Source organism: Lactuca sativa, chromosome 1 (assembly GCF_002870075.4).
Source record: "Lactuca sativa cultivar Salinas chromosome 1, Lsat_Salinas_v11, whole genome shotgun sequence".
Taxonomy (NCBI): domain Eukaryota; kingdom Viridiplantae; phylum Streptophyta; class Magnoliopsida; order Asterales; family Asteraceae; genus Lactuca; species Lactuca sativa.
Window position 1 is genome coordinate 235,428,062 of NC_056623.2, and position 25,889 is coordinate 235,453,950.

A 25,889-nucleotide genomic window follows, 5' to 3' on the forward strand; every position below is an offset into this window, starting at 1 on the left:
CTAGATCAAGAAAACATTTATTCTCCTCATTTCATGAAGTGTTACAAACCTACTTAGTTTGAGATGGGCTTCAAGGTACGATATGTAGTTACTAGAGTGTGACTCTAAAATTTAATTTGGAAATGAAGTATGAATCATTACCTGATTAAACTATTCCAACAATTATCAAATCCCCTTCTTAGTCAAAACAATTTAACTAGGATTTACTTAGAGGATCTGAAACATCCCAGAAATATGATCTAAAAATTTCGATTTTAAAATCATTAATTAATCTAGAATTACTAAAATTCATTATTCGAAATATAAAACATAGTATCTCAATGTCAAAATAGTGTATCCATATGTAACATCCAAAAAGTCATGACCAAAAATTTATTTTTAAAACATTAATAAAACCATAAGTAGCAAATCATTTCAACCATAACTAAAGACTGATATATCAAATTGGAGTATCATTTCAAAACATGTTCTAATTATCAGAGTAAAACATCACAGGCTAAAACTTCTTGGTGTGTGCCATGCGATCATCCCGAGCTCTTCCCTCCGCTACCGGAAGTACCTGAAACCAAAGCTGAAATCTGTAAGCACGAAGCTTGGTGAGATCCCTAACCTTACCACATACCACATACACATAACCACATACTGGGCCCTCGCCTGCTGCATCGGGCCTCTCCCGGCATCAGGCCCCGCCTGGCATCGAGCCCCGCTCGGTATACAAATTTGTCTCTCTTAGGCCCCGCCTGTCTTTGGGCCTCGCCTGCTAAACACATACATACAGTCAAATAACATACTAGCACATAAATAATCATACCCGAACTGTACCTTGATCTAAGGCCTCGCCTAACATGGGCCCCACCCCTGATCTACTACTGAGAAGTTATGGAACCCCGTCCATACTCCTGCTAGTAGTGAGATACGGGCCTCCGCCCACACTCACTCCCTTCCTATCATGGGCCTCGCCCCTACTCTGCTAATATGGAGATATGGAACCCTATCATACTTAGCTAGTGATGAGATAAGGGACCTCGCCCACACTCACCTCCCTACCAGAAACATACAAGTATCACAAAGACAACAAGTATAATCTAACATACATCATAAGAACCTTCCTTGGGATTTCCCTGGCATCAGACTCCCGGTCTGGAAACATACTACCATCTAACATACTTCAGGCTTACATCGACATCAGACCCTCGTTCCGGAATCTATCATACCTACACATGCGATAATCACAAAGACCTCTAGCATTCTAACATTCCTCGGGCCTCGCCCGACATCAGGTTGTAACCCGGAACATATAACAATAAGTGCCTAGGGCTAACCCCCAAGTCTTCCTACTATACATAAACATAAACATAATGGCCGACATTGTGGTCGTGGACCCATGCACACAGTGAAGAGACTCACCTCACACTTCTGAAGGCTGGCTGAAACACTTCTGACTGCTAACCGGCAACTCCTAAAGTGTTGATTCTTCGGCTCCTCGAACTATCAATACTCAAAATAACACTTAGACTACAAAACCCTCAAAAGTCAAGCCTGGTCAAAGTCAACGCTCCGAGTTGACTTCGACTCGCCGAGTTGATACACCAACTCGTCGAGTCCTATGATCCACCTATTACTTCTGGACTCCGATCCTACTCGTTGAGTTATCCTTTAAACACGTCAGGACCCTTTTTTCATCTGACTCGCCGAGTTCACCCTTGAACTCGTCGAATCGATCTTCATAAGTCAGGGATATTGCCTTGGAGTCGCCAAGTTCATCCTTAAACTCGTCGAGTACGATGATCTTCAAGTACATAATGAACCCAACTAGTTGAGTCATCTTCCAACTCAACACACAGCCACTAACAGAATGGTTTTGGGCAAGAAAACGGACTGAATCGCCGAGTCCTATGAGCGACTCGCCTAGTCCCTCTAAGTCTAATTCTATTCAGATGATTTCAGTTGGGCACAAAGCATCCAGGACCCAGATCTAACCTTCTAAGGTCAGAATAACACACAAAACTATTGCCTTTACATCCATGCAAGGCCCTTTTTGCTCAAAAGGCCAAAACAACCTCTTAAACCTTGCATGGGAAGTTCTAATGGCATAAAGCTTCCACCTTTATGCCTTAACCACCCTAAATACTTCTAGATCTGAAAGATCTTTCTTGGGGACGTCCAAATCCCACAAGCAACCATTCTTGGACCAAAATCTTCATAAAAAGGGGAAAAGAATAGATCTAATGAGCTAACGATCAAGTTAGAGACTTGATTACCAAAAAGTGATGAGATTAGGAAGTTACTTCTGGATCCACAAGCCTTTCCTTGAGCCTTCAAGTTCCCTCTTCTTCTTCTTGACTTCAAGAACACAAAACTCTCTCAAAAGTGGCTCACAAGCATTAGGGTTTTGAGATATGTGGGTTTTGGTCTTGGAGGCTGGAAATGAGACCAATAGAAGAGAATAAGATGCTTAAAAAGGGTACCAAGTCCTGAACATAGGGTTTTCCAAACCCAGACCAACTCGCCGAGTCCGTCCACCGACACGTCGAGTAGGTCACTTAACCCGCGACGTAAGAATCTGCTCCTACTCGTCGAGTTCCTCCCTAGATTCGACAAGTAGACCTCTTGACTTGGGGTTTTTCTTTCCTTTCTTCACCTTATGAATTTGGGGTGTTACACTATATCAATCACATGTCAAATAAATCATAGTAAATATCCCAGGCTAAAAGTTGTGGTGTGTGCCACGCAGTCATCCCGAGCTCTTCCCCTTGCTAGCGGAAGTACCTAAAACCAAAGCTGAAAACTATAAGTATGAAGCTTAATGAGTCTCCCCAAACTACCACATACCATATACATAATCACATAATAGCATACATTGGGCCTTTCCCACTACATCGGGCCCCGCCCGACATCGGACGAATCCGGGATCAGGCTCCGCCTGGCATTGGACTGAAGTCTGGTATACATATAACATGAACACATAACATAAAAATATAAGCTAAATCCCTCCTCGGGCTTGCCCCGACATCAGAATGAAGTCCGAAACATAGAACACATATCATATAACTAAAGATTCTTCGGGTTTGCCCCGACATCGAACCAAAGTCCGGAACATATAAACAAACACATGCAAGAATCACGAAGACATCAAGCATACAAACATTCATCGGGCTTGCCCCGACATCCGACCGAAGTCCAGAAACATATATCTACATCAGGCTAACCCCGACATCGGACCTAAGTCTAGCATAAGCTAACATACATAAACGGGCCGACATTGGTGTCTTTGACCCCTTCCTACTGGAGGAAAACTCACCTCTCAAGCTAGCTGATGAAATCTCGAGTGAGGAATCTCTGATGGCTACTCCAACGACTCCCTGACTATCATTATCACAATAATCACTTAGTCAAAAACTGAGAATCCTTCTAAGGGTAAAATGACCATTTTACCCCTAGTCAAGGTCAACATTCTATGTGGACCCAACTCGCCGAGTTGCTCTATCAACTCGCTAAGTCCTAGAACCCTAAAATTGCGATCTAACTCATCGAGTCACCCCCTGACTCGCCGAGTTCCCTAGTTACTCATAGTCGCAATTTGATGAATCAACTCGTCGAGTCCCTTCACACACTCGTCGAGTTCTACCTTAAGCTGGAACAGGACAACACGACTCAACTTGTCGAGTTCCTCTATGGACTCGACGAGTTCCTCTGTCTGCTTGGGCAATCTTAACAAATTAAGCATCTATTCTCTAGATCCAAAGTCCATACTTCATCTACATACTGGAAATGCCCTTTTAAGGGTAAGGTTTCCAACTTTACCCGTTGATAATCCTTCTTAATGGGTTTAGCTAAAACCCTAGTTCTTTAGGACATAGATCTTTGTCCAAAAGCCTTATTACCCCAACCCAAAGCATGAAAACCGTGATCTAGGTCCTCGACACCAAATGAATACTTAAAGTTTCAGACTTTCCTTCCAGGCATGGCCTTTTGGGCTTAAAAGGCCAAACCAACACCTTAGAGCTTGCATGGGGGCTTCAATGGCATAAACTTTGCACATTTATGCCTTAACAACCCTTAATGATCCCAGATCTGAAAGGACCCTTGCTTGGGACGTCCATATCCCAAGGGTCAAGCTTCTTGGACAAAAACCCTCAAAATGGAAAATAAGGAGATCTAGTGAACTAATAGCCAAGTTAGAGACTTGATTACCAAAAAATGATGAGGATGGAAGGAAGTCTTTAGATCTACTATCTTCTCCTTGAACCTTCTAGCTCCTTCTTCTTCTTAAAGCTTCAAGAACACATAAAGATTACTCAAGAATGGCTCACACACTCATAAAATGCTCCAGGGTTTCTTGGATTAGGGTTTGGGACTTGGAGGCTGGAAATGAGGCCATAAGGTAGGGATTATGTGACATCCCCATTTTCACGGTCAGAAAAGACCGATTTTGTTTATGCTTGTTTAAAAATCAGAGTAACATTTTAAAGAAAAGTGTTGCGGAATTTGTTCCCAAAATAAAACATGATAAAGATTTATCAAAGCATTTCCAAAGAAATGTATTTCATTAAAAACTTTGGATGTCATTACATATCAAAAGCATAAACAGTACAATATAATCGTTACTACATTATTTATATCTACAGGCCTATAATCTGTAATCCCTCATCCAAGACATCACATCTATGCTCGAGTGCCACTACCTGTAATACAAGAAACTGAGTGGGTCAGGCTTGGGAGCCTGATGAGCACATAGGGTTTTCAACCTACAATAAATAAATTTATTAACTTTATCAAACCAAACAAACCCGATTACCTGTTTCCGTTATCCTCACTTTATGTCCCTAAAACATCTAACACAATGGACCTAGTCTAAGGACTTTCATCGGGGTGACAACACTGCTTTGGGGATTCCTCATCAATTTATGTCAAGTAAGGCAACCAGGTGGGGGATGGAGTACTGCTGGTGAACACTAAGTTCAAATAAATCCCTACAGGTTGCGAGCTTGATAGCGTTCCACTAGACTATCTAGAATAGTCCGTGGATGTCATCTATACTTCACTAGATGACTGGATCATCTTAAAACATAAAGGCCTCACATCATTTTATCACACATGGTCTATTACATCTACGCATGTTTTACCCAACACAGTTTGTAGATATAAAATACATATACAGTTTATCATTCAAAACATGTATAAATTTTTTTCATCTAGCATAGACAGCAAGTACTCAGACAATATGCACACGTAGCACGTAATTTATATAAAATACTTCATATCTATGTGTAAGATGAAAGTAACTATGCACTCACATGTTAAGGTGGTGATTCCGAACTTAGACAGCGCTTCGCTTCTATTAATTTATTTTCTTTCGATGAAACCTAGTATCATTATCACTAGATTTTAGTCTAATATTCATTGTGACTAATTATTAGTCTAGATTCATCATTAACTCAGAGTCTACTTCATGATCTATCAAGTAAGGAACAACCAGGTAAGATCATATCGGAGGTAAGGTCCGTTTGGTATACGAAGTATACTGTTTGGAAATCCCACTTTAAATACATCACTAAATCACAACCTAGACATCATCGCCGTAAGCAGATCAATCAATATAACGACTTTGAATCACTGATAAATCTTATTTATAGGTTCATGATAATGTTATTATATTAAAATAAAAGCTATATTTAAAATGGTGTAGGCGTAGCTCACTTACAACGGGTTTTTATCAAAAAACCGGGCTTCGCTGGAGTAGCGTTTCCGAACCGAAAGTCTCTTTTTCTCGAGGCTTCGGGAGCCTCGGGGCTTCCTTCAGGTGCTAGGGGGTTTACCTAGGCTTTAGGGGGGGGGGGGGGTTAAGGGCTAGAGAAAGAACCTAGAGAGAGAAAGAAAAGGTTGGAATGGTGTGAATTTGTGGCAACCCTCGCTTGCCTTTTATAGGCACCTAGCCTCACACTACGCCGAGCGTAGTCCGAGGTACGCTGGGCGTACACCGAAGATAATACAACACGCGTCGATCGGCTGCTGGGGCAACGTGGCTTAATGCAGACCGAGGAAATCGAGATCTCTGGGCATATCGAGCTTCGTACGTGAAGCGTACCTGTATGATGGGCGTCCGAAGCGAGACATGTCATCATCGGAAGCGAGGACCGTGGGGAGCAAGGGACGGATGGGATCGTGCCACATCATCAATCTCGCAACAGCTTCAAAAATCACATACTCGACTTCTATAATTTGTAACTTTTTCATACGAGCTCCGTTTTCGACGTTCTTTATATCCACGTGTAGGCGGGACTGTACTCTACAACTTTCATTTAGACTCCTTCGGCTAATTTTGATTTTATTTTTAAAGTTATATTTTTAACAGGCCGGGACAGAATTAGTCCATTAAAAATCCATAACTTCTTCATCCAACGTCCGTTTTCGTCTGTCTTTTTACCGTTACACTGCCATTAACAAGATCTTCGATTCTCGTTTAGGTTGTGTCGGCTAAAAACTGTCCGATCTAATATTTGAGTTCCGGGTTGTATATTGTTAAGCCAAAACTTCGAAAAATCATAACAACCTCATACGAAGTCAGATTTGGACGTTCTTTTTATGCACACTCTCGGTTTAACGAACACTACGACTTTCGTTTACATTGCTAAGGCTAAAAATCACTCTATCGTAAACTCACTATTTACGTCACACAATGTTGTGCCGGTTCTATCGCGAAACTTTGACAGGTCACAACTCCTTCGTTATAACTCGAATTTCGGCGTTCTTTATATGTCTGGAATCCTTGTCACGACCACTACCACTTCATGTATCGATATCGGGTTTATTCAAAACTTAAATTTTGATGCTTATTTTTATCCTTTATTAAATATAACTTTATAAATAAGTAATAAGCATATAAATTCACATAATTCACATAATATTCAAATAATTCTTCTTTATTACTTTAAAATAGGTTACAACGGTTGACCTGACTATTACATCACTATACTAATGCATAGCCCCGAAACACGGGTGTTACAGATTAAGATGCTTAAATAGGGTGCAATATCCCGAAATTAGGGTTTCATTCTGGCAGACCTACTCGCCGAGTTGAGGGCTCTCAACTCGTCGAGTAGATTGCTTAAAACCCCGCGTCTAATCTCGTTTCTACTCGACGAGTCTGGGGCTCCCAACTCGTTGAGTAGCTCTACAAAAGTAAATAATTTATAATTAAATGCATACCAGGAAACATGCGTTACAATTCTCCCCCACTTCGCTTAGACTTCGTACTCGAAGTCTGCTACATCTGGAAACAACTCCGGGTAGTGCTCCCTCATCTCCTCCTTGGGCTCCCAAGTCCACTCTGAACCCTTGTGGTACTGCCACTACACCTTCACCGCCTCAACTCTCTTGTTCCTCAGCTCCTTCGTCTTCTTATTGAGAATAGCTACTTGTCTCTCGATGTAATTCAGGTTGTCATCAACCTGAGTGTCCTCTAGAGGCTAGGGATGGCAAAAAAGCCCGAACCTGACAGGGAAACCCGAAACCCGATCATTTCGAGTCGGGTAACGAGTCATTATCGGTTTTTTATTGGGTTCGTCTAGGGAGTGGGTTATCCTCGCCCCGCCCTGATATTATATATATATATATATATATATATATATATATATATATATATATATATATATATATATATATATATATATATATATATATATATATGTTCGAAATCTTTTGATGTTAATTGCACGCGTTCAAAGATAAAATACTTATTGACGACAATCATTTTAGTTATTAACAATTTGGTGTGAATGATCATTTTTTATGTTTTGACGCATTACACTAAACTTAAATCAAATAATTTTTAATATAACGTCCAATTTATTTTATTAAAGTGATGAATCATATTTTTAATTTAAAAGAGATGCTAAAACATGTATTTTTTATAAGAAGTCAGGGTACACTAAAACGGAATAAAGATTTCATTGTGAATTGTTGTAAACCTGATAAGATACCCGAAACTAGACGGGAAAACCTGAAACCCAATGGGGCGCCCCAATAAGATACCCAAAATATATCGGGGCGGGTTTGGGAAACCATCCCCCGTCACGAACCCGCCTGATTGCCATTCCTACTAGAGGCACAACCGCTGAGTCATCCACTAAAAACTTTCGTAGCTGGGAAACATGGAAGGTGTTGTGGATCTAGTTGAGCTCCACTGGAAGATCCAATCGGTACGCTACCTTGCCCACCCGAGCTATAACCCTAAAAGGGCTGATATACCTGGGGCCCAGCTTGCCCCGCTTCCGGAACCGGAAGACACCTTTCCAAGGGGACACCTTCAGAAGGACCATATCGCCCACCTGAAACTCCAAGTCTGAACGCTGCTTGTTGACGTAGCTCTTCTGCCGACTCTGAGCAGTCCGGAGCCTGATCCGGGCCTACTGCATCCGCTCTGTAGTCTTGAGTACTACCTTAGTACTCCCCACAACTCTCTGACCGACCTCATCCAATACATTGGGGTCCTACACTTCCTCCCGTAGAGCATCTCGAAGGGAGGTCGGTCTATTCTAGTGTAGTAGCTGTTGTTATATGAAAATTATACTAACGGAAGATATGATCCCAAATGCCACTGAAATTCAAAACACATGTACGTAGCATGTCCTCAAGAGTCTGAATCGTGCTCTCGCTCTGTCCGTCCGTCTGGGGGCGGAAAGTGGTGCTGAAATAAAGATGAGTACCCATCTCGTCGTGAAACCGCTTCCAAAATCTGGAAGTGAAACAGACATCTCAGTTTGACACCACTGACACAGGCACTGCATGTCGTGCCACTATCACACGCACGTAAATCTCGGCCAGCTTCTCGGCCGATATGCTCTCCTGGATCGGGATAAAATGAGCACTCTAGGTCAACCGATCCACAATGACCCATATCGAATCTACTCCAAGTGCGGTCCTAGGAAGATTTGTAACGAAATCCATAGTGATATCTTCCCATTTCCACATGGGAATGTTTAACGGCTGAAACTTGTCGTGGGGGCCCTAATGCTCGGCCTTGACCTTCCTGTAGGTCAAGCATCGCTCCACATACTAGGCTACATCCTGCTTTATGCAGGGCCACTAGTAATCAGGGCGAAGATCTCTGTACATCTTCGTCGCCTTAGGATGGATGGAAAATCTGGACTTGTGGCTCTCATCTATCAGAATCTGCCATACTCCACCCCAGTATGGTACCTAGACCCTCCCATGTAGGGTCAACAACCCATGCCGCTCGTAATTAAAGGAGGCCACCTAGTCTATGATCTGCTCTCACTTCCGACGCTTCTCCTTCAGGCTCCAACAATAGAGTAATCATTGTTATCCTCAGTTAAATGTCTCGAATCGGGGTTGCTACCACCTTACAGCTCAGGGCGTCGGTCACCGCATTAGCCTTGCCCGGGTGGTAAAAGATCTCACAGTCGTAATCCTTCACCACATCTAACCACCGGCGCTGCCTCATGTTTAGGTTTGGCTGATCTATGAGGTACCTCAAACTCTTGTGGTTCGTGTAAATGGTACAACGGACCCTATAGAGATAATGTCGCCAAATCTTGAGGGGGGAAAACCACAACTCCCAACTCTAAATAATGTTTTAGATAGTTAGCCTCGTGAGGCTTCAACTGTCTCGAAGCGTAAGCTATCACGTGACCCTGCTGCATCAATACCACACCCATGCTCGTAATCGAAGCGTCACAGTAACCTACGAAATCTTCGACTTCAATCGGCAAATTCAGAATCGTTGCCTCACATAACATTGTCTGAGAGTATCAAAGGTTGCCTATTTCTCAGGCCCCCAACAGAAGGTCATCGACTTCTTGGTTAGTCTGGTCAAAGGAACAACGATTTTGGAGAAGTCCTGAATAAATCTCCGGTAATAACCCGCTAGACCCTAGAAACTCCGAATCTCAGTTGGAGACCTCGGAATCTCCCACTGCATCACGACCTCTATCTTGGCCGAATCGACCAGAATACCCTTCTACTTGACAAGGTGCCCAAGAAACTACACCCCGCACAACCAGAACTCACACTTGGAGAACTTTGTAAAAAGTCTATCCTTCCTCAGTGTTTCCAACACCTCCCTCAGGTGCTCCTCATGCTACTGCTGAGTCTTAGAATAGACCAAGATATCATCGATGAAGACTATCACAGACCGATCCAGCATCGATATGCACACGCGCGTTCATGAGGTCCATGAACACGACTGGAGCATTGGTGAGCCCAAACGGCATCACCACAAACTCATACTGACCATAGCAAGTCCTAAAAGTTGTCTTATGCACAACATCATCTCTGACTCGCATCTGGTGATAACCCGGCCATAGATCAATCTTGGAGAACCAAGATGCGCCTTGTAGTTAATCAAACAAATCATCAATCCTCGGAGGGGATAACGGTTCTTCATTGTTACCTTATTCAGCTCCCGGTAGTCTATGCACATGCAATGTGACCCATCTTTCTTCTTCACAAAAAGGACTGAGGCTCCCCATGGCGAACTGCTCAGTCTGATAAATCTCTTGTCTAGCAGCTCATGTGGCTGCGTAGACAACTCCTACATCTCGGGAGGAACCAATCGATATGGTGCCTTGGCTATTGGAGCCGCACCTTGGACTAGGTCAATCCTAAACTCAACCTATCTCTCCGGAGGTATCTCAGGTAAATCCTCCGGGAATACGTAAGAGTACTCTTGCACTACCGCTACTCCATCGATTGTCGCCTTACCCTTATCCTGTGTATCCATGACATAGGCAACAAAACCGTGTAACGCTGCTGAAGGCAGTGCCTCGCTCTCACTGTTGAGCATAGAGTTAATCCACCCTGCGACCTCTTGCCCTGGATCACTAACCCTCCCCCACTAGGATTCTGAACCCTCACTAGTTGTTACTCACAGTCGATCACTGACCCATTAGGGCTCAACCAATCCATACCCACTATAACCTTATTCCCTCGTAGGGGAATAGGGACTAGATCTACCAACAACTGCTCATCAAATAACTTCAATGTGCATCCTCGGTGAACTCTTGCAACCCTGACGGTCCTATCTTCTGCTATCTCCACATCAAGCGGGCAATCTAGCTCTCCAAGATCCCATGTGAATCGCTTGCTGAGCACGGGCGACACAAAAGATCGGGTGGCACCCGAATCAAATAGTACCAAGGCTGATATACCGTTCACTAAGAAAGATCTTATAACAAACACATAAACATAAGCAATAATCAATACAAATAAAGAGATAAAGAGAAGATACATACCCATCACCACGTCGGGAGCTGCTCGTGCCTCCTCTGCTGTCAACTACGCCACTGGCGCATCCGCCCGACCCTGGCGGCCGTCGGTAATTCTTAATGTAGCAGGAACGGGTGCTACCACCTGCCCTGTTGCTGTTAAACTCATGCACTGGGACCACTTATATCCCCTCTGATTGCACTGAAATCAAATCAAATCTGATACTGTGGTGGTGGTAGTAGTAGTTGTACAATCTCTGCTCACATGTCCAGTTTGGTCGCACTTAAAGCAGTCTGAACTCCCTGCCTTGCACGTCCCCTCGTGCAACTTGTCGTATTTACCACAATGGCTGCGACCTTGCTAGCTCTTAGGCCAGTGGTCTGATACTTTGGGCTTCTTTCCCGGACTCCCTGACTGAACCTCCTCGGGTTTCCTCTTCCTCTCCATCTCCACATCCAACTCTCTCTCTCTCTCTCTCACCCTCCCTAGCAATCATGTCCTCCAACGTCTTGCAGCTGGAGCGACTCACAATCTAGTGGATATCACTTTGTAACATCTCATGATATCGAGCCTTTTTCGTCTCCTCGTCCACCACGTACCGCGGAATGAGAAGGGCCCTCTCCCTGAACATAACGGTGATCTCCATCACCGTCTTAGTCGTTTGTTGGAGATCCTGGAACTCCCTAGCAAGCTACTGCACCTCTATCACAGGACACAAGTCTAACCTTTTCCTCCTCGGGACATCTTCTGGTGTGAAATGCATTGGCGACATTCGCCAACCATCTGGTACCTGCAATGGGGTCCTGAGCCCCATGGTAATCGGGAGCTCCGCAGGCGCTAAACTCCCTAAATGTCAGTGTGCGCGACCCCATCATGGCCGCCACCTCGGTGTGGAAGGCACTCAATCTCTCATCCAGAAGCTTCATAATACCCTCCTTGATCGTGCCGAATATCACAGGAGTCTGATCCAGAATACTGTGCGTGAACTCAGAGGAGATGAACTCCCTCGTCTGATCGTCTGGCTGCCTGGCTCCAGATCCTGAGACTGATCCCTCACCGGCGCCTGAACTGCCGACTGGTCTAGTGCATAATACCACCATTCTGAAAACACATCATAACAAACATTATAATACTAATCATATCTCGAGGGATCACATATACTACAAGTTCCTTGGATTCATCTCAGCTTTCCTTGATTCGAGTACGGATTCTTTACTTTCAGTAGTACGGGCCTATACTACCTTCCACATCTATCCGTACTTTCCACAAGAACTGCCTTGACTTCACCAAGTCCCTTCTACTACTACTGCTTCACGCGCTACTCTCATCCCAGTCTTTCCCTAGGGTAATCACCATCCCACTCTCTGCCATCAGCTGCATAAGAAGTCCCTGCTACCTCCCCCTAACTAGCTCGCAAATACCATTACATATCACTAATACTAGATAATTCTTCAAATGAGAGGTCCTACCCTACAACGGTTGGACTCAAACAAGAGCTACGAAATAGAGCTAGACCTAACCTTCTGAAATTATTTAGTCCTTGCAATATGTAACTTAACATTTTGTTTACTAGTTAGCAAAAGATAACTAAGACTCCTAAAAGCACAAAGCAAACAACATCCAAGCATCGAGTAAACATAATCAAGCATATCCTAATCATGCCATCATATCACTAACTAATCTATACTAGCATGCAATTCATAAAGTTGATACACATATAACAGGAACATAAGGCATCATTCCTAGATCCTTAGTCCTAATCTAGCATGCAGTTCTCATAAGCATATCATAACATAAACTTGTATGGGTAATTTGGGAGTACTTACTTGAGCTCGACTGGTTGCATGCACCACACCCTTTTCTCTTTTTCAAAGTTCATTTATTTTTCTCAAGGTCCTTTTTATAAAAATGATTTTCCTTTGAAAAATTTTATACCAAGTCCTTAGTTTGATTTCAGACACACCCGAGAGTGTGCCCGAATCCCTCAAACCAAGGCTTTGATACCAACTTGATACATCCCAGAAATACGGTCTAAAAATTTCGATTTTAAAATCATTAATTAATTCAGAATTACTAACATTCATTATTCGAAATATAAAAGATAGTATCTCAATGTCAAAATAGTGTATCCATATCAATCACATGTCAAATAAATCAGAGTAAATATCCCAGGCTAAAAGTTGTGGTGTGTGTCATGCAGTCATCCTGAGCTCTTCCCCTTGCTAACGGAAGTACCTAAAACCAAAACTGAAAACTATAAGTATGAAGCTTAGTGAGTCTCCCCAAACTACCACATACCATACACATAATCACATAACCACATACATTGGGCCTTGCTCACTACTTCGGGCCCCGCCTGGCATCGGACGAATCTGGCATCGCAGCCGACATCGGACCGAAGTTCGGTATACATATAACATATCACAACATATACCATGAACATATAAGCTAAATCCTTCCTCGGTCTTTCCCTGACATCAGACCAAAGTCCGAAACATAGAACATATAGCATATAACTAAACATTCCTTGGGCTTGCCCCGGCATCGGACCGAAGTCTGGAACATATAAACAAACACATGCAAGAATTACGAAGACATCAAGCATACAAACATTCCTTGGGCTTGCCCTGACATCGAATCAAAGTCCGGAAACATATATCTACATCGGGCTAACCCCGACATCAGACCTAACTCCGACATAAGCTAACATACATAAACGGGCCAACATTGGTACCTTCGATCCCATCCTACTGGAGGAAAACTCACCTCTCAAAATGGCTACTGAAATCTTGAGTGAGGAATCTCTGATGGCTGCTCTAACGACTCCCCGACTATCATTATCACAATAATCACTTAGTCAAAAGCTGAGAATCCTTCTAAGGGTAAAATGACCATTTTACCCCTGGTCAAGGTCAACATTCTGGGTTGACTCATCTCGTCGAGTTTCTCCATAAACTCGCCGAGTCCTAGAACCCTAAAATCGCAATCTAACTCGTCGAGTCACCCCCCTGACTCGCCGAGTTCCCTAGCTACTCATAGTCATGATTTGATGAATCAACTCGTCGAGTCCCTTCATAGACTCGTCGACTTCAACCTTAAGCTGAAACAAGATAACACGACTCAACTCATCGAGTTCCTCTATGGACTCGACGAGTTCCTCTATCTGCTTGGGCTATCTTAACAGATTAAGCCTCTATTCTCCAGATCTAAAGTCCATACTTCATCTACATACTGGAAATGCCCTTTTAAGGGTAAAGTTTCAAACTTTACTTGTTGATAATCCCTCTTAATGGGTTTAGCTAAAACCCTAGTTCTTTAGGACATAGATCTTTGTCCAAAAGCCTTATTACCCAAACCCAAAGCATGAAAACCGATATCTAGGTCCACTACTAGAAAACAGACCTTTAATGACGCGCTTTTTACGACACGCGCTGATTAATGATACACAAAAGGACGTGCCCTTAAAATAGTGTTATCTCTCCAAAAAAATTTAAGGATTTACGTCACGCATTATTGCGTGCCCTTAATTAGTGTCTCAAGAAAAAAAACTAAAAACACGGAGGGCGCTTTATCTTAAACACGCGTCGTCTGTACCTGTCGCTTTATAATTTTAATGAAACGCGTTTTTATTAGACAAGGGGGAAACGAAATCCCCAAATTTTTGAAAACCCGCCTTGTTTTTTCTATCTTCTATCTATCTTTCATCCTTGCAATCCACTCTCCCCTCTCTGATACTCTCTCCTCTAGATCTCTCTTCTATCTATCATTCATCCTTGTTTTTTCTATCTTCTATCTACCTTTCAATATTTCTCCATTTCATATTTTTGGAGCTCAGCACCAGCCAAGCACCAACTATACAACGGTCAACGGTGGCAAATATTCTCTTTTCTCCACCATTTTCTCCATCTCAAACGTCTTTATTTCCGTAATTGTTATCGTAAGTGTGAAAATCTCTAACTTATAGCTTTAATTTAAACTTTAAGTTGTTCTAGGGGTATATTGAACCATAGTAAGAACGCGTACTAGATATGGGATACGATTTCATACAGAATGCTTGGGAACACGTCTTGGATGATCCAATAATTTTAAAATTGAACAGAACTTACCTTTATTCGTGTATCTGGAACATAGGAACGATGATTTAGATCGCCGATTGAAGTTTGGGAACACCGATTAAAGTTTTGGAATGCCGACTTAACAGCATTTGTGCGTTGGCTGCGTCAACTCAATATATGGTAACAAAATCTCACATTTTCTAGCAATTAATTGTGTATATCTTAATTGTAAGGGGTAGCGATCACTTTAGAGAACCATATACATGATTTCAATTCATTAATTTTAGTCAATTTTATTATATTAAGTTGGTTCTAAACTTCTAACATCGTGCGTTGGGTACATCTCACCGAATTACCTCCTACCTCTATGTATTCTGTATAAACTTTACTATTATTCAATATGAATTGAAGAATTTTTTTTTTGTTAAACTCAGACCATAGACAAGCTGGAGAAAGAAAATGAAGCAGTGAAAGTTGCTCCTGGACATTTCCACAACCATCTCATGCCCTAATTGCTTGCAGTTCCAATTATTGAAAAGTTTGCTTATCTCATTAGTGAACAGAGGAAGGTTTCCATCTTTCTGAATTTCTCTTTCATAAACATATCTCAACAATGCTAATCTTTTTATTTATTTCAACCAGATATATCAACCAAAAGAATTTGATGAGGTGAAGGTAGTTCCAAAGACCGAAGAAGACACCATGAAAGAATACAGAACAACAACTAGAAGACTTGAAAAATGCTAAACTAGTTTGTAAATTGCAATTCAATTCTCCATCTTCCATGTTTACATTTTTTTGATCAGGTTTAACACTTACAGGTTTGTAAATTTCAATTCAATTATCCATCTTCCATTTTCCATTTTGGACATTTTTTGATGTTTACTCGATGTAGTTCCAGGTATAGAGATGAATACACGGGCTACAGGAGGAGAAGTCGCAACAGAAGTAGGGACAAATATTATGGAAGGGACAGAGAAAGTAGGACCCGCAGTAGGAGTAGGAACCTTGATTATCATAAAAGACATAAATGGGGGAGGTATGATGGTAAGAGAAGCCTAAGTAGGTCTCTTGTAAGGTAAAAAGACATAAATGCCCTTATCATTGAAAATAGCCCTAGATAGTTTTTTTTCCGTTTTTTGTTTAAAGTTGATCTTTTGTTTTAAATACATGTTGCCTATAATAACAAATTTAATGACTTGTTTGAAATTTTCATATCCCTAGAACTCTGTCTGCAAAGATGAGTATCTTGGAGAGTATACGGGTGAACTGATCTCGCATCTAGAAGCAGATGTCCGAGGGGTTTTATATGATTATATAAACTCATCTTTCATTTTCAATTTGAATGCTAAGGCAAGTAGTTCCTTTTCATATGACTTTGTGTGTGTACTATCTAATATCTATCTATATATATATATTATTAATTAGCTTTTGAAACTTGTTTATACACATTTTTTAAAAAGGAAACAAAATGAAATTTGTTCTGAAAATACATCAGCAGCAACAAAATGAATTTTTTTTATGGAGTACCTCTTGAATTTTAGTCCTTTCTAGACGATTGTGAATGCCTTTGGTTAACTTCAGAATTCATGGGAGTTGCTTTGGGTATAAGGGAATAACCGATAACTATACAGTTTCAGATATAAACCAATTCACAATATTAGAATGAACTATAATTATAGGAAATAAGGTTTGATGACTTAAGAATTCACTTGTAATTTAGTGTTTCTATAATACCCATAACCGGTTATTTTAATAAACAGGGGGTCGTAGAGAAGATGATTGGACTTGCCCTAGCTGTGGAAATGTGAATTTCTCTTTCAGGACAACATGCAATATGCGCAATTGTACACAACCTAGACCAGCAAATCATAATTATGTAATTTTCACATTTTGTTTATAATTATACACCATTTAGCCCTTATTGTTTCATTTTAGTCCCCTCTTTATGTAATTTGCAACTTCTGTTACACTTGTACAACACTACAACTAATAGTTTTACTGTGTTGCAGAAATCTGGTGGAAAGGCAATGCAGACCCCACAAGGGTATGCATCTGCTATAGTTTTACTGTGTTGTAGAAATCTGGTGGAAAGGCAATGCAGACCCCACAAGGGTATGCATCTGCTACTGCTGGTCATTACGTTGGTTCTGGTGCACCTTCATCAATGTATATTGGTGTACAACCTTATGGCTCCTCTCTTTCTATGCCATCTCCTTATGATGTTCATGTTCCCTCTGCTTATCATTATAGTTATGGAATTCTCCTTTCTGGAGGCAGCAGCCCCTATAGACCCCTCCCACCCCCTACTCTGTGGCTCAATCATAGGTACACTAAATATAATAACTTTTATTTTTCTCATTTTATAATTGTTATATATATATATATATATATATATATATATATATATATATATATATTTGTAGTTGGTATGTATGGAGTACCTCCGATGATGGACCGATACTTGCCTTTGGGCCACACTCCAATGGTATGGTTGTATAAGTATTAAAATCTTTTTGTTATAAATTTATAATGAATTGACTGTTTTGACCCTTGAAAATTGATAGGGTCTACGACCTGGGTTTTATCCAGAAGAGAAAGCAAAGAAAGGTGTTGAAAACATTTTGTATGTTGATTTTATTTTTGGATGAACAGATGGCTAATGTTATTATTATTATTTTATATTTTTGATGGAAAAAGCGACAATGATTGGGTATGCCCTGATTGTGGAAATGTGAATTTCTCATTTAGGACAGTTTGTAACATGAGAAAATGCAATACACCTAAGCCAGGATCTCAGGTATTTAATATTTTTTTTCTTTACACCTAGTTTCATCTTCTGTATTTCTTAAACAACAATTGACTAAATGTTATGATAAATCGTTTTTTTTTTTGTTTGAATTTGTTTCCAGGCTTCAAAGTCAGGAAAGAACTCCAGTAAGTTAAATTTTGTTTTTTGAAATCATAGCTTTGATATTCATAAATGATAACGTGTTTGTTTTCAGAAGGAGATATGCCTGATGGGAGCTGGAAGTGTGATCAATGTAACAACATAAACTATCCATTCAGAACAAAATTCAGTAGACAAAACTGTGGTGCTGAAAAACCATCAGAATCCGGGAAATCCCCTACAAAAGAAGCAGAAGAAAATGATCAGGTCTGTTTACTTTCATTTTCATCAAACTTATGTTGCTTAAAAATGTGTTTCTTTCCATTTACATTTTCTAATTCTATAAAACTTTTTTATAAATGTAAAAGTCAAAAAAGCTATTAGCAGCTCCTTTTTACTCCAGTCAGTTATCATCTCCCTTTGGTCATTTTAGCAAAGTTGTTGTTGAAGGGTATAGTCGTCTTTTTTTTTAATCCACATTTATCTACTCATTTGTGGTTGTTGTGTCTTGTCAACTTTGTATCCAATAAAAAATATATTTACAAAAAAAATGGTATTTGTGGTCGTTATAAAGAAGGTTGGCTGGATGTTTAAGTCTCAAGGTCTAAGTCAGAAGGAGATATCTAGTATGTGATTGATGTTATGAGAAAAGGAAACAAAATGAAATTTGTTCTGAAAATACATCAGCAGTGACGGTTGGCATAATCAAGGTTTGACATCTTCTAAAAAAAATATTCTGACCTCCTACTTTGTCCCATACCTGTTCAGCTGTTGTTGCTTTTCACTAATTGATTCTTTGCAGTTGTTAATCGGGCTCTTCAATTTGGATCCAAACCGAGTGTTTGACATTGTAAGTTCTACCCTTTATGGTTGTTTTGACTTTGTATTGAAGTTGCAATAAATGAGGTACTTGAGTTAACTGTACTCACTGATTTAGGTATTGGAGTGTTTCAAACTTCAGCCGGATAACAATGTCTTCTTGAACCTGATCCCTGTTTTCCCCAAGGTACAACACTTAAATATGCCCGATTAACGACTAAAAGGATATTATAAGGGTGCATGATTCACAATATAGTTTCTCAAGGGATGAGATCTATAAAAGAATTGCAATCATTGGGCATGTTTGCTTGGTGTTGGAATTTAAGATTCCTTTCCATGGCTGGCCTGTTTGGTTGCCTTGCCAAAAAAAATTAATTCCTTTGTTTTTAAAAGTTTCCTTATTTATTTTTAGGTCAGAATAAATTTGGGAAGTTGCGTTTTGATTGGTGATCTCCCTTGGTGAAAATAGGTTAATTGGGGGAAGTTTCCTAATTCCCCAAGGTCAGAATAAATTTGCATGCATTATCTAAGCCTTTTTCTGAAAGGCTAATTGTACATTATCCAATCTCTGGCATTTCTTGCAGTCTAATGCTTCACAAATTCTTGGGTTCAAGTTCCAATATTATCAATGTTTGGAAGTAAATGGTACCGTACCCTTTGGGATCTATCAGCTAACTGCAATACTGGTTAAAAAAATAATTTCTTGATCTTGATAGTATGTAATTATTCATTCATTCATTCAGTTTTTGCTTTCAATAAATTTGTTTCCTTAAGAATCATACTGTTTCACCTAGGATAATAATGGGGACTAAGACTTATATGGACATTTCAGTTGGTTATGGAAGAATCTTTGCTTTAGTACATCGTTGCTTTGCTTTTCTTTTCTTTTTATCTCTTCAATGAAAGTTCATGAATCTGGCTGAAGAGGTCTGTTATTTTTGTTGCTTTTTTAGTTGCTAATAATTTGGATATGTATTATTTGCAGCTTGCTAGGACATGCTATAACTTTTATCAGTCCACACCAACAAAGTTGGCTGTAGAAAACTACTTCCTCCATTCAGGGTAGGTTAGTAGTTTCTCATGATGATGTGTTGTTTCTTGTGTAATTAAAAGCTCTTTGGTTTCAGCTTTTTGATTGTGTGATTAATAAAAGTTTTTTGGTTTCAGCTAATGTTCAAGTCATTATTTGTCATCTACACTCGATGGACAACAACAAATTTTTTGACATGGAGGATTTGTCTTTTACATGATATCTGAAACAAAGTGTCCCTTAATAGCAATGTAATAATAGGTTAGATAGTTAGGGATTGTATTTTATGCAATGGATTGTATTTTTTGTATATGATTATTTGTATGGAATTAAATTTTATGCAATGCATTGTATTTTTTGTATATGATATTTTATTTTCTATTATGAGACATTAAATACAAATTTAATTTGAAAATTGGTAAAACTATAAAAAAATATATTTTTTAAACATTTAAAATTATGATACGCAAAAATGTGTGTCATCTTCATTTATGACATGGCCTTTCTTGACAGGGGCTTTCTTGATACGCATTGCGTGTCATTAACACGCGCGTCGTAAGGTTACGAGACGCGAATGCGTGTCGTCTTCCTTTATGACAGGGCCTTTCTTGATACGCGTTGTGTGTCATAAACGCGCGTCGTAATTGCGCGTCGTAAATGAGCGTCGTAAATGCGCGTCGTCTCTCTTTATGACAGGGCCTTCCTTGACGCGTATTTGCGCGTCGTCTGAGCCCTTTACGACGCACAATGAGCATCGTAAAAGGTTGTTTTTCTAGTAGTGGTCCTAGACACCAAATGGATACTTAAAGTTTCAGACTTTCCTTCCATGCATGGCCTTTTGGTCTTAAAAGGCCAAACCAACACCTTAGAGGTTACATGAGGGCTTCAATGGCATAAACTTTACACCTTTATGCCTTAACAACCCTTAATGATCCCATATCTGAAAGGACCCTTGCTTGGGACGTCCATATCCCAAGGGTCAAGATTCTTGGACCAAAACCCTCAAAAATGGAAAATAAGGAGATCTAGTGAACTAATAGCCAAGTTAGAGACTTAATTACCAGAAAATGATGAGGATGGAAGGAAGTCTTTAGATTTACTATCTTCTCCTTGAACCTTCTAGCTCATTCTTCTTCTTCAAGCTTCAAGAACACATAAAGATTACTCAAGAATGGCTCACACACTCACAAAATGCTCTAGGGTTTCCTGGATTAGGGTTTGGGATTTGGAGGCTGGAAATGAGTCCATAAGGTGGGGCTTAAGATGCTTAAATAGGGTGCAAAACCTTGAAATTAGGGTTTCACTCTGGCAGACCTAATTTCCGAGTTGAGGGCTCTCAACTCATCGAGTAGATTGCTTAAAACCCCGCGTACAATCTCGTTTCTACTCGACGAGTCTGGGGCTCCCAACTCGTCGAGTAGCTTTACAAAAGTAAATAAGTTACAATTAAATGCGTACCAGGAAACACGCATTACAGGATCAATTGTGACATAGTTCCATAATCATTAAGATGATCATAAAACATGATAGTAAAGTATTTTCCTTTCCTTTCAAATTAGAGAAACCTTTATCTTTTTGCCTAACATATTCTTCATATTCGTTATGCCATTCTTTGAAACCTTTCAAAGAATCATAATTACACTTAATCTTATAAGTATAACCATATTTATTGACCCTCAGCAAATCATGACGAATAGATTTATTAACCTTTGTGGTGGATCCAAATAGTCCACATCAATGTGTACTAGATTCATTAGTCCTTCACTTTGATTCACACAAACATGTGATCAACGAATTGGTATTAATCTTCCAAAGATCAAGATTCTTATACATCACACAATTTGAATTGTATGGCTCCAAGTTTCTATCCAACTGAAACTTGGGTGATGAGAATTCCTTTTCACTTTGTTGATTATGACATTTCTACAAACGACATAACTAAGAATCAAATCCATATTTAACATTTCTAATAATAGAAATATAACCACCAATTTTCATAAATGCCATTGCGAGGATATATAAAGTAAATAAATAAGACAAAGCAAAATTTTACTTTATTGATAATGCGGAAAAATTATCCTTACAATGCAAATATATGGAAATCACATATTTCCTAAGCAATCTATTAAACTATCACAACTCCTAATCAACACTCGAACCATGTGATTGAAATCCATCTCACACGATCAGATTCAACCCTCTCTTCTTCTTAAGCTTCCTTCTTTCTCTTAGATCCTGCAAAACATCAAAATGTGACTATCACATCATGTAATAAGAATCTATGAATAGGAACTTAATAGAGTTAGATAATGGATGTACCTGAAGTAGAGTCATACAACTTGACTTTACTATCTCTACGATCTTTCAGGTAGATAGGGCGGCTTCGCATCCAATGTCCCTTCGATTGGCAGTAGAAACATATGGACTCTTCAGGAATGACACATGGGACTATATCAGAATTTGCCTTTATCTTTACCATATGGTCAAACGGCTTGACATTGGCCGATCCCTTTCCATTGGGAAGAGAAATTAACCTTTTATGGACTACCAATGTTGTCATTGTCCATGGAAACTTGGGAGATTGATCCTTCAAACATATATGTTTGACCATTTAACTTTAGCATTTCTGCTTCAACAACAATTAGCAAATATGTCAGATCAATAAGGGTCACGTCGTTGTCAGACAAATAGTAGTCCTTAACAAACTGACTACATGACTCAGGAAGCGAGTGAAGAACCAAGTCAACAGCCAACTCCTTTGGGAAAACGACACCCAACATTCCCAATCTGTCAATGTGCAACTTCATGTTTAGAACATGTGCACACACAAAATTTCCATCTAGGTGTTTGCATGCCAATAGGCCTTGAGTAACCTTGAACTTTTCAGTTTGACGAAAACGTGGGTTTGGGAGAATCACTGGAGGTGGTGGAGGAAGATTTCCAGTTCCACCAACGCTCGAAGAAGGGAATGTTCTTTCACCTTGATCGATAAGTGGGAGATCATCTGTCACACCCCCGAACCAGACGGCGGAAACGTCCGGGGGCTGTCGTGACTCAATTGAATACCATAACATTGAATATATATGAAACATAACAACATTCGTCACCATTCATCAACATAGTACAACCAGTAGTGTTTACATATCATACATTGTTTAAACATTACATTCCCCAAAAATTAATTTGTTCAATTCATACAAAAATAAACTGCAACCGTCACTGAATATGATTTCCCTTGATTCACTGGTTCCCTGAGAATACAAGTATTTTGAAAAACGTCAACATATGAAATGTTGGTGAGTTCATAAGTAGTGTTTGAAATCGAATGTTTGTATTGTTTGAAAAACCACCAGAAAATCCGATATTTTCTGAAAAGATAAGTTTTTGAAAACATTTGTGAAGATCCATAGGTACGCTTGTTTGTTTCTATACTTGTAAAAAAAATGTTCATTGAAAATGTATGCATTTCAAATTTGTAAGTATTGAAAACCCTAGGAAAACCCGATGTTCTCCTAGTTCCTTGAATTACGTGATGTTACATTGAAACCATTGCATAGCGTATAGTGTCAGTCCCAGGCGACGTTGGAAGGTTCTCGAGCAGGATTATTTACTACAAACCCGCGTTACACAAACGCCCAGTTTATAGTTATACTAACGACTCCGAAGGCATCGTCAGTACTAATCGCGTTATCCAATCGCCCTGACTAGGTGTAGTCCCACATCCGAAGAGAAAGAGGTCACGAAGACCCCGGTAACTCCATTAGCCGGTTGGGGATAAAATGTACAAGGGGTCCCCGACCCGCCTCGCATGAAATGTAGACTTTACTAGCAATACCAAAGGACCCTTGGGGACCGGTGGTATACAAGCCATTGAAAGTCCATTTACGTTGTGTCGGATCGGTAAAACCCAACACACCGTAAAAAAAATGTCTTCGGGCCTTAAGATCAGGTCATTGGGCTAGCTAGGCTCAACGAACAAGATTTTACACTTGTGGGGCCCAAAGATGGTGCGTAGACGTCTGTGCACACTCGCATGTATATGTATTACCAAACGTTACTTGTATGAATCGTAGTGTCGTAGTGTTAGTAGTTGTAGATTTCTATTGGCTCGAGACCGAGCCAATTCGTTTAACAACGACTTTTGGGTATTGTAATGTATTGTATTTCGTCGATAGTCGCGGTGCCATTATTTGATCAAATTGTGTACATTGAACTAGCCTTGAAATATTCCTGTTTTCAGCCCCTCATTATTTGTAAAATTTACATTTTCAACCCTTTTTATTAAATACTTCCCGGTTTGGTCCTTAAACTATTTTTCTTGACATTTTAACACCAAAAATTATCGAAATTAATATTTTTCAACATATTTTTCATAAAAACAGTTTAAGTCCTTAAAAATGCAGTTTTCTCGGTTTTAATCCCTTCTTTTTGCAACTTTGACAATTTTGGCCCAAATTGGAAAATTTTTGCAACTTTGGTCCTTTTTAAATTTAAAAAGCATTTTAAACCTTTGAAAAGGATTTGGAACACTTATAGTCCACTGTTTTACAGAAAGTTACAGTTTTGGCCCTCCAAAACAGAAAAAATCGCATAATGGGCCTTATTGGGCCGAAATTTTCATTTTTAGCCCATTAAGCTTGGAATTTATGTTTTTAATCCCCTAAATGAGTATATTTCCAGAAATTTATTTATGGAAACTGTTTTGGCACACTTCATCCATCAGAATCTGTGAAATGTCAATTTGGGCCCTTATTTTTGCATTTTTCACATTTTAGGCCCAAAATTTGTGTTTTTAACCCAAAGAAAATTATTACTAAACCACTTAGCCATTTTTCTTGAAGCACTTTGTGTTTAGAAATATATTTGAAGCTAAAATCATTTAACACAAGATATATCTCGGTTTTGATGGGTTTTAAGGCTAGATCCAACATAAAAACACATAAAAGCATACATATAAGCATGGAAATCATACAAGGCATACAAACACATATAGATCTACACTTTCACTTGTATTCCCCCCCCCACAAAACTCATAAAAACAGAAAATAGGGGGTATGAAGCTCACCTTGGGTGGGTAGTTTCGGTTCTTGAAGAAAAGATGGAAGAAACTTGGTGATTTTCGGCCCTATCACCCCTTGATGAAGATCTCGAGTTTTATGGAGTTTTCTAGGAGTATGATCACCAAAGAAACTTGTTTAGAATAAGAGATATCATGTGAGAGGGGAGTTTTGAAGTTTAGGCATGGAAAAACTTACCAAAGGATGATGATAATCTTGAAGAATCCTCTTGAAATCCAAGAAAATTTCGTGACTTTGAATGGAGAGGAAGAGAGAAGTCTTGAGTGAATCTAGAGAGAGTTTGTGAGTGTTTTGTGTGTGTGTGGTGTTGCTCTCGGCCAAAACAAGAAAGAAGAGGGAGGGAGAGAAGAAAAGACCTTGAGGTGATGTTTGCATGGAAGAATGAGAATGCATGGATGTCCTATGGGTAAAGATGAGGTGTCACTTGAAAGTCAACTCTTTCTTGTGTTTGGGCCTTGGGCCGAGATTTTAGAGAGGGAAAAGAAAAATTTGGGCTTTTTCCCTTAAGCCCAAAATTAGAGTTAGTTTTGGGTGCTTATTAGCCTTATAAAATAAAATCGTGATTTTTATGCTTTAATAAGCTAGGTTAGGTTAAATTATGGATCAAAGCTTGTGATTTATTTCATTCTAGGCCCAATATGACCCAAGATATTGAAATAAATAAGTGTGGGTCCAATTAGAGCCCAATTAGGGTTCTAAGCCCATGATAGTCCAATTGGAAGCTTATTGGTCCATTGGGATCCAATAAGGAAGTTCTAGTCTAAAATAGACTTAACAAGAGCTTCTAG

At 39.8% G+C, this 25,889-nt stretch overlaps 1 protein-coding gene across 1 annotated transcript in view; it reads left to right on the forward strand.

The window, feature by feature from the left end:
- LOC111896264 (ranBP2-type zinc finger protein At1g67325-like) overlaps window positions 1-20,164 on the forward strand; it is a 58,820-nt gene extending 38,656 nt beyond the window's left edge. The window contains exons 2-15 of the mRNA XM_052767392.1: window positions 16,091-16,105; window positions 16,180-16,323; window positions 17,048-17,163; window positions 17,365-17,591; window positions 17,691-17,772; window positions 17,852-17,910; window positions 17,985-18,084; window positions 18,197-18,221; window positions 18,290-18,441; window positions 18,543-18,625; window positions 18,943-19,024; window positions 19,112-19,180; window positions 19,979-20,055; window positions 20,161-20,164. Coding sequence (XP_052623352.1) covers window positions 16,091-16,105; window positions 16,180-16,323; window positions 17,048-17,163; window positions 17,365-17,591; window positions 17,691-17,772; window positions 17,852-17,910; window positions 17,985-18,084; window positions 18,197-18,221; window positions 18,290-18,441; window positions 18,543-18,625; window positions 18,943-19,024; window positions 19,112-19,180; window positions 19,979-20,055; window positions 20,161-20,164 — 1,235 coding nt within the window. The remainder of the gene's footprint in view (window positions 1-16,090; window positions 16,106-16,179; window positions 16,324-17,047; window positions 17,164-17,364; window positions 17,592-17,690; window positions 17,773-17,851; window positions 17,911-17,984; window positions 18,085-18,196; window positions 18,222-18,289; window positions 18,442-18,542; window positions 18,626-18,942; window positions 19,025-19,111; window positions 19,181-19,978; window positions 20,056-20,160) is intronic.
- The last annotated feature ends 5,725 nt before the right edge of the window (window positions 20,165-25,889 follow it).